Genomic DNA, 9,719 nt, shown 5'->3' with positions numbered 1-9,719 from the left:
AAAGAGGACATGAGTTGTTAAGAAATTGCCTATATATTCAAAACACACTGAGCCTAATGTGAATTGAATGAATTACAAGATGATTTTTTTTTTTTAAATTTGAAAAAACACGTTTAAAATGGGGTTACTTGAGTATGTAAAATCCCCTTAATAAATCCCCTCCCCCTTCAGGATGATCGAATTTGACTATATAGATATTTTCATTTCTTTTTATAATGCATCTGTAGAAAAGTGTCATCAGACAGAAATACCCATAATCCTTTTTAATGAAAACTTGAACTCCGAGACTGAAGAGGTAAAGCTCTTAAAGCTATTTAAGTCATTGTCATCCTTATCTTTTTTGAAATATTGATTCTGAAGGCTCATGAAGCTGAAGAGGAGGCACGGATGAATCCAGAATTTGCAGACAGAATGAAACAGCTTGACAAAGAGGCATCGTACTATAGAGAAGAATGTGGCAAAGCTCAGGCTGAGGTTGACAGACTTCTAGAAATACTCAAGGAAGTAGAGAATGAGAAGAATGACAAAGATAAGAAAATTGCTGAGTTAGAAAGGTAATTTTTGTATTATTTGTCTTACATTGAGTAGCATTTTTGCTTACTTGATTTTCATTTCAAAGCAGAGAAGTTAAGAGCAGAGTACGTTTTTTAACAGAATATTTGTTATGCCTTGTAAAGAACAAAAAAGGGCTATTTGAGAACTGCATCTCCTGTCTGCTTGCTTTGGAAATATTTAAGGCTTCCATTTTTTAATACTCTTTATAAAACAAGCACATACAGGAAAAGTCATGTACAATTTACAGGGACATCAAACCTCACAGCAAACCGTGTTGCGGAACAAGCCTGTCTTTCTAGTAACTGGTGAATCAGACCTGTTCCCACACGTTTCTTCAAGTGTGAACATCATCACTTGTTCTCAGAGGTTCTGAAAAGTATTGGTAAGTATTTCTAACCTGTCTCATGGATATTTAATAATAGTTGTAACTATTTCCCAGTGCTCCTGTAGTCTTTGCTTCAAAAGAATATTTTCTGATGTTGACCAGGCAGTGATTGTCTTGTTCTGGGAAGTTTGTAGAGGCTTTCCATAATGGAGAGAGGAGGGTTTTGGGATTTGTTTCATGCCCTTTATAATTAAATAGATCGTGGAACCTTCTCCCATATGGTACACTGATACTTATTTGATTGATCTGTTTTCTTTGTTCCCTTCTTTTACTTAGACACTCTCGCTTGAATGAAAGAAGGAATTCTATATTTTCAAATAATTTATATAATTACTTTATTGTGATCAAGTCAGAAGAAAACTGTTTCATGGCTCCAAAAAAGAACTTTTAAGTGTTCTCATTGTTGTGATCATTGCTATAGTTCCAGTCAAGACGAAGCATGCATTAGGGAGCGTTACCATGAGAGAGAGGAACGTCTGTCAGAAGTGTTGGTTACCTTGGTGAGCAGAAAACAACCAGCATGGAAGGAATGATGTGTAGAGCACTTTTTACTGATGGTAGCTTATCAACCTTCACAGCTACCTGCTGCCAAAATTGCTATTTTTTGCAGATGTTTGGTGAAGTTTAGTTATGGTTAAGTGTCATGAGAATGGAGACCTCAAAATCAAAGTGAGAAAAGGTTTTTATTTAAGACAGAACTGATTATTTACATAAGGACAAATTCAATTGGCAGTTGCCTCTCTCACCACATCAGAGTTTAGAATACTCAAGTGTTTGCACCTATTCTAATGTGTAACGGAGGTCTCAGAGGAAGTGAGTAACCAAGAGTGGTCACTCTGTGCACCATGCCTGTGAGTTCTGCCTACACTCTCCAAAATCCCAAAGCAGCATATTGGAAAAGATACCACAGTTGGAGGTTTTGTGGGGTTGAGAAACTGCTGCCTTTTCCATGCAGGTGATGTAGGGGCAGTTACAGACCCAGGCTTGTAATGCAGCAACTCCAGGTGTGACCACCAGGTGTAAACAGCAACTGATCCTTGCACTGTAAAACCTGAATTATTGTGTGACACCAGACTCAGTAGTAGGCACAGTAATGTTTTGTTCAAGAGCATAATCTTAAGGCCTTTATTAGGTAGCAATCACGAACGTGTTGAATGTTTGAATGTTAAAATGACAAAATTAAAAGACGATCGTGATGAAGTGATCTCAAATTTCTGGAAATGTTAATTTGATTTAAATAGTTTCTGTAAAAGGACATAAAGAATTGATAGAGACCAGTAAATTTATTTGAATTAAATTGAAAATTATTGATTACAAAACAATAATTACAAAGACAAGGAACTAAGGGATCCAGAGATATTGGTACAGCACTGTCAGCATATAATCTGTTCTTATAGTCTGAGAACCCTGTAATGGTGATGCAATGGAGAGAATTTTCTGGTTTTGTATTAATTTTCTTTTCAAATTTGTTATACTATTAGCAGTGAAGTTTTGGAACACCAATTTCTAGTCTGTTATTGTTGATGAGGATGTTGACCCTGAAATAACTCTTCAGAAAATAATGTGGTGCTGCTGAGTGAACGCAGACTTTTGAAGATGATGTACTGTACTTAGAATGTGGTGGAGTAATTAAACTTTGCTATGGACCTTTAGCATATATTTGACATCTCCTCAAACTTCAGATGCAAGGGCATCTCCGGGGTCTTGTAGGAAAATGAATGTGATGTTAAAATGCATTTATTATTCATAGCTTGTTGGAATCCATGTTTACTGCTATGCCAATGTCTTTGCATTGCAAGATAATTGCAACAACATAAATTTTCAAAATATATAAGCATAAATTCCTGAGGAAGTGATAATCTGGACTATTGCAAGCTGTGGTATTGTCACAGTATTTATTATATTTGCATATAAATTCATCAACATAATGAGGTGTACTTGTATAAATAAGCTTGAAAAGTAATGTAAATGTAATAAAGTTATCATTTACAAGTTCAAACAAGTTAAAACAAGATGAGGAATACTAATGTTCTACTAGTCAGAAAGTAGACACAGAAAGTATCAAATACTCAGGGGCAGAAGTATCTGCTTTGAGATATGGGCAGTTAAATCTATAAGTGTGTGCTACTTGGCAGATGAACATTATTAATAGTTATGAAGAAGTCTTCATATGAATGGTGATTCTTTTTTTGTTCTAATGTGATTTTCTTGGCTCAGAAACTTCTGAGCATCATCACTTCAGATTAATATTATTAATATTAATAATAATTAATATTATTGCTCATATATAAAACCACATTGTTCTGTTTCTTAAATTATTCTCTCTATATTAATTTTGTATTTTGCAGTTTCTTATTACTACACAGGAGAACCTACTCCTTCTTCTATACTAAAGCTATTTGATAACTTTTATTACAATTTATCTGTTTATAATTAAAAAAGTTTAAAATTAAATGCAAGATATTATATTTAATGTATAATGTGCTTTTGTTAAACTTAGTTTGCTGTTTTTCTTTGGTTTTCTTGATGAAGGAAATGTGGTTCAGGGTTTTTTGGTTTTTACTTTTGTGGGTGTTTTTTTTTAATAATGTAAATGAAACTGAGTAAGACAGTGATCAGCTCCAGTTTTAATGCAAAGGGCCTCACCAAGGAGAGGGAGCTGCATCCAAAACAGAACTGTTGGGATTAAAGGAGTATATTGTTTAAAGCTTTTATTAATGGGGTTAGAATGAAAAGTATATTTATGAAATGTGATAGAGAGTTTGAATCACAAAATGCAGTGAAATACAATAACATAAAATGCATGTTTGTGAAGTTTGGACCAGTAAGCCTGCCTGATATAAACTAATGATAATCCTTGATACAGTTTAGGAAAAGAAAGATTGGGTGAATATGCTTATGGCTGTGCCATTATGAGCCATCTAAATAAGGAAGCAGAGATCTAAGTAATGAGGAGTGAATCCTGATATGTCAGAACAAATATCTGCAGTGAGGATAGGAAGGTATTAATGTCATCAGGTGCTGGCAAGGCTCTGTGTGGAGCACTGCTGTGTACTTCTTGTCAGTCATATTCCAGGAAGTTGAATTAAAACTGGAAGCAGGTGCAGAGAGAGCTGGTACAAAGGAATGAAGTGCTCATGACACAGGAGGGGTCTAAGCAACCGTGTCTCTGGCAAAACACCACCTCTGTAGGGATGCTTGTTCTGTGTCAATACTGGAAGGGGTAAGCACTGCAGGGGCAGAAGAGTGATTTCAGTAAAAGGGTACTGGCACATAATGCAAGATAAGCTATCCACTGGTAGATTTAGACTGAAAAGAGAAAGAAACTGATGACAACATGGTGAAGATTGAAAAATCTTGGATCCACTTTTCCCCAGTGGTATGTGAGATACTTGATCATTTGCTTGGCTAAGTGTAGCTTCTCAGCAAAGATTGCAGCAATATGAAAGTCCATTTAAAAATATTATACTAGCTATGAGACAAACCCGACTGTTCTTAAACAAGAAGGGTTTTTTTTGGTTATCTACTTCTCATATGCAGTAGGTATATAACACTACAGATGTGTATTCAGACTACAATTAATTCATTCTGAGTTTATTTGGATTTGAATTCTCATGAAGGTAAGTCCACACAGCACTGACAAGTCAATGCACAAGAGACAAATCATCAGCATATGGAATAATTGCATTTTAAAAAAAGTACTTTTATGGCTGTTAAAGATGCTCTTTTCCCTAAGTGCACAAAAGGCTGTGTGTCAGGGACAGATTTAAGGATTAGTCTAGCTGAATGGGGATTGTTTTGGCCTTACTTATTTGAAAAGGACATGTTAGGTATTTTTTTAACAAATTAAATTACCAAAATCAGGGTATTTTCAGTGCTGAAGTATTGATGCTCTTCTTCATACTGAATTAAAAATTTGCTGTCAGCATTGGAAGGGGCTGCATTTCTGGGGTAGGGAGTCAAATCTTTGTCTTTGATTGTTAGGTACAGTGCTTTGTGAACTTTTAAATATCTTTGAACAAGTTGCCAAATTGTTTAGCTTCTTTGACTTCCACTGCAAGACTTGATGAATGAGGGTCACCAAACCTATGGTAGTTCAAATGAAAGACTTTGTGGCATATGATGAGATTTTTGTGTGGCAGCAAATGCTACCAATATTCATCCAATGTATTTGTTCTATTTGGTGTGTATATGAATTTGGATGGTTATAAATATGGATGTCTTTCTGCTACCCACCAGTGACAAGATGCCCTTTTACTTTAAAGTTTGTTTTCTTTAGTGCACAGCAAGGATATATCTCTGCATAAATTTTATTTTAGTTGTTGCTTTCCCTTCCCTTTCCTTCCTTGTTTTCTTTTATTTTCTTTTTTTTTTTTGATAATCTGTTAATATAACATCTGCTTGTTATATTTTTAAAGAACTAATGTGTTCCTCCCTTTATTCTCTTTTGCTGTCTTCCTCCCTATCTGTTTTTCTCCAAATTGCTGCTTTCATCCCTACTCCAACCAGCTTGACTTCCAGGTCAGTATTTTCTGCTCTCCTACTTAATGCTCCTTCCACAATGAAGGTTTTCATTGATGCTTCATTTATTTGGCTATTTTGATTCCACATTATTAAATTCTGTTTGTATTTTGTTGTTTTTATTCTGCTTGTCCCTGTCGTGAAGTTTTTGGTCATTTCATTTCTAGACCAGAAACTTTACAGAAAATTAATCTTTTTCTTGAAAGCCTGTAAGAAAAAAATGTTTATTAACAACATATTCAATTCATATGTTGTTTTGTGTGAAGATTTTTTTCTTCTTTGGGTTTTGCTTATGTTAGCTTTGTTTAGAGAGTTCAACATTGGGAATAATTTTTCAGTAGATAACCCAACCCAGCAGGTAATGAAGAGTGACCATTATATACAGAGAGATTTATACCTAAGATCAGGGACTTACTCTTAATACTTTGCCATTGTCCCTTTTACTGTTTACAAACAGAATACGAGGAGTTGCAGTGGTTCTGAAACCTTTAGCTGTTTTGCTGGCCAGATTCTGGACCAGCACATAGCTGTAAAGGAGTTGTCTGTGTGTGTTTTTTATGCTGTGTTTGTATATAACCTCGTCTAGTTAGGTTCGTGTTTTAAATTCTTCCAGGTTGTAGATTAGTTCAGCTGGCATTTGTCTTTGCACACTGTTTCTGAGTAAACTTTTCAAGTATTACATGTCTTGTGGTGCTTGTTGGAAGTAAAAATTTATCTAGTTGACATTTTTTTTCTTTTAGTAGGCCTTGATGTTAATTTTCTTTCTCATGCTTATGGGTGGCTGTAAACTGTAAGTTAGCAAAGTCTTAAAACATCTTCTTGGTGTTTTAGAAACTAGTTACTGCATATGGTTTGGATGACAGATTCACTAATATCAATGCAAAAGTGTTTTGTCATAGATCAGTGGGACTGGAGTTAAAGGAGGGTGTACGCTGCAAAGACTTTGCAGGTAGATTTCAGCTCCCAAGTGTTACATTTGCAGATATGGTTCCAGGTTGCCATGCAGCACATTTGACTAGAATCATGATGAAAGTTCAATCTGCCTTTATAATATGTTCAGTTCTGAAGTGTTAATAATTTTTCCGTCCAAGTGTACTTTTTGCACAGCATTGTTCTCTATTCATAAAGAAGCAGAGCTTGGGAGAACTTTGGAAAGTTTTGGTCAGCCTCAAAACCAAGCACAATTCACATTTCACAGGTCAGACATGTCAGAGAAGTTTCTGACAGGGATGTCTTGGAACTGCACAGCTGAAGTTGGCTCATTGCAAAAAGATTGACAGGACTTTCCCCCCCGATGTGCTTTAGTGCACTTCACAATCACAAGTTACTTTCCAGCTGAAAAATTTTGTTTCTGAAATTTTAGGCTTATTGATTGTAGTAAAGAATTGGATGAACTCTAAATTTACTGTCCATCTACTTCAAGCACATTTGTGCTTGAAGGGATAGTTACTACACCTAGATTATGAAAATACTTCAACAATTTATTTTCAGAACCTTTTTTTTTTTTCAGAAGTTAATTAAATGCATTTATTCTGGAGTTGGCTATGATGAAATTATTGTCTGAATGTGACCACTTTGCTTTTCTATCAGAGCATACTCAACACTGATTGAAAATCTCTCTAGCCCGAGAGAGCCTAAAGAAAGGTATTATGCTATGTGGTTGTCATTATGGTTGATTTCACTGCAATTTGGTGATTGGTATGCAGAAACATTTGTTCAGCAGTTGGAGGTGCAATTTCTGTTATGTTTTATTGACCTAAAAAACCAACTGACCTTGTTGAAGGAAACTGTCCTCGTAACAGTGCCAACTTCCATTCCTAGAATCCCAGTTTAAGTTGTAGAGTATGATTAGGATTTATTGTGGGAATTCAGTGAAGTGTTTTGTTAGCTTGACTATTCATTAAGGTCAAAGTTAATTTAAGAAACAAATCTATTAATTTCTGTAATTTCTGCTAATCAGTATGTTCTTAGCTGTCATTTTAGTCATCCATACTTCTGTGAGGTTACTATGGTTAGAAAAATGCTGCATCTGTTTTATGACATGGTGGGCTGTCGATTCTGATGACAAACAAGAAAATCAAATACATTGGATAATCCCCCTGTGTGCACCTGCCTGTACAAGATAAAAATACTCTGAGCACAACCATCAGTACAGTGACATCCCCCCACCTTTAGGTTACAGCAGGTTGTGTACTCCCCAGACTTTTCTACCTGCACATAAGGAGGAGATGGAATATTTTTTCCATGTGTATTGTACTGACCAGTGCTAGAAAGTTTCCCACCAGCACTGATGTTTCCTAATTGTTTCCGTGGGAGGCCAGAGCTCAGTGAGATGTGCAAGGGAAGGTTCAACAGAGTTTTAAATTTAACCTGCAGCCATCCACAGTTTTGTCAAACGTCAGTTTGATGGTTCCAAGGGCAGAGTGATATGTTGTTCAAAGATAATTTCCCCGGAGAAATTGAGATAGTGTACTACTGAAAACTGAGAGAATCTGTGATATACATTACTCTTCTGAGAGACTGGTTATTCTGAGTGAGAAACATAGTTGTCACGTTGGATAACAGGCAGATTGCTGACATGTCTTCCTCTTTTAGTCTGTTTGCTACATATGCAGAACCAATATTTTAGCATTTAAACATTTTGAAAGACATTTTGAGAACAGATTATTTAGATTTATCTGATTACATGTGTGGTTTTAAACTTTTGTAAATTTCATTTTTTTAAAAGAAATAGTAGAAAGTTTATTTATTTGGAATTCTACTTTCTTAAGACAAAAAAGTAAAATAATATGTTTAAAAATAAGCAGAAATCATAGTGATGAACAATAAAAAGATACAAACAGGGACCTGGGACAAGAGGATTCGCTGTTCTTCAATTTCATCCCACTCACTACTGAACCTGTCTGCTTAGTTCTGTACTTTCAGTTTGCTGAAAGCCACGCAAAGGTTAAAGTAGAATTGGATTATTTAAATAAGGGAAGGGTAATTTTCATTTCACAGTGATTTGTTTTTTTTGAGATTTGATTTGGAGGGTAAATACTCCATAAAGTAAATGGATATGCAGTATAAAGTGGATATGAGGACGAAAGAGCTCTACCTTGCTGAAGGAAAAATATCAACTTTGGATTGGGTTGGATGTGATACCACAACTTTGTGTTGGGGAAGAGAGCACATAAGGAGCTGTTACTCTTCCCTTTCACGGTTACTGGTTCAAGACATCAATATTTCTTATGCTTCTCCAGACCTGCTGCCTCCACTAGTATTCCTCAGGGGCAAGATCCAAAGGGCAGATTCCTTTACCTCTTGAACCTGTGAATAAAGTAGCCCCAGAGCACTCCCTGGGGAGCTTGGTGACTGCCTGGGCTCAAAGCTGTCAGGATTCCCTGTGCTTGGTGGAGGGGTGTGTGAGTGAAGAATCATTGTGAGATAGCACAGCTTACCCTCAAAAAGCTGTGACTGAAAAGAGACAGGGGCACTAAATTTAGGAATTGGGCTGTTGGTGGAACTGCTCCTTCCACTCGTATTGTTTGCTTTCACAATGCAGGAGCAGCATACCTGGGCAACGTGATTGTGCTCTGCTCTGGATTTATAATAAGGGGAAGTTGGTATGTCTAAACAAGAGGCATACAAAGTGTACCTGATTTATTTGAACATCTGAAGAAGTTACTGCAAAAGTATGGAAAGCTTGATTTATGTATTGAATGGTAATGGCTGGATTGATCCTGAGAACTTCTAGGGTGAGCCAGGAGTTGCAGTCAGAAGCCTTGATCCAGAAGGAAATTGCAATGAAACATGGAGTGCTGCAGAGGAGGTGTGATCCTGATTGCTGTCAGGCTGGGCTGGACATGCTGTGGAGCAGTAGGATGCAGAGAAAAACTGTGAAGAGTCAGGAGGTGGTGGAGCTTTTTTTTCCTGTTTGTTTGTGTGGACATGCTTTGTTTGTTTGGTATTTTAAAGAAAAAAGCTTTTCTGGACTACAGCTGGGAAGGAGCTGATGGAGCAGTAGCAGGGCTGCAACTCCTTGGTTGCAAATTTCAGGCAACAAATGATTTCCAGTAACTGCTTACAGTTATTGCTAATGGTCTCAATTAATAAAATAGCTGAGCAAGCAATTGCTGTATTAAATCAGATCAAATATCCCTCTCATCTAGTGTGCTGTCATCAGCAGCGCTTTCTTTTTTTCTTTTAAAGAAGGAGATCAGAAGAAAAAGCACGACAATCCTGGGTGTACGAGAGAGATGTGTGACAGATGAGTCTT

At 36.4% G+C, this 9,719-nt stretch overlaps 1 protein-coding gene across 17 annotated transcripts in view; it reads left to right on the top strand.

Moving 5' to 3' along the window:
- The window catches only part of ERC2 (ELKS/RAB6-interacting/CAST family member 2), a 432,041-nt gene that overhangs the window by 175,347 nt on the left and 246,975 nt on the right, over nt 1–9,719 (top strand). For 12 of the 17 annotated variants that reach the window (XM_017732424.1, XM_017732423.1, XM_017732425.1 and 9 more), the window contains 2 exons: nt 361–554; nt 5,450–5,461. In XM_017732424.1, the coding sequence (XP_017587913.1) occupies nt 361–554; nt 5,450–5,461 (206 nt within the window). Of the gene's footprint in view, nt 1–351; nt 555–5,449; nt 5,462–9,719 lie in introns of all 17 variants that reach the window. The other 5 variants (XM_017732426.1, XM_017732432.1, XM_017732435.1 and 2 more) reach the window with 2 other exon arrangements.

This window comes from Corvus brachyrhynchos, unplaced genomic scaffold (genome assembly GCF_000691975.1).
Source record: "Corvus brachyrhynchos isolate BGI_N302 unplaced genomic scaffold, ASM69197v1 scaffold4, whole genome shotgun sequence".
Taxonomy (NCBI): Eukaryota; Metazoa; Chordata; class Aves; order Passeriformes; family Corvidae; genus Corvus; species Corvus brachyrhynchos.
The sequence above is the reverse complement of the archived record's forward strand: the minus strand, read 5'-3'. Positions and strand labels throughout refer to the sequence as shown.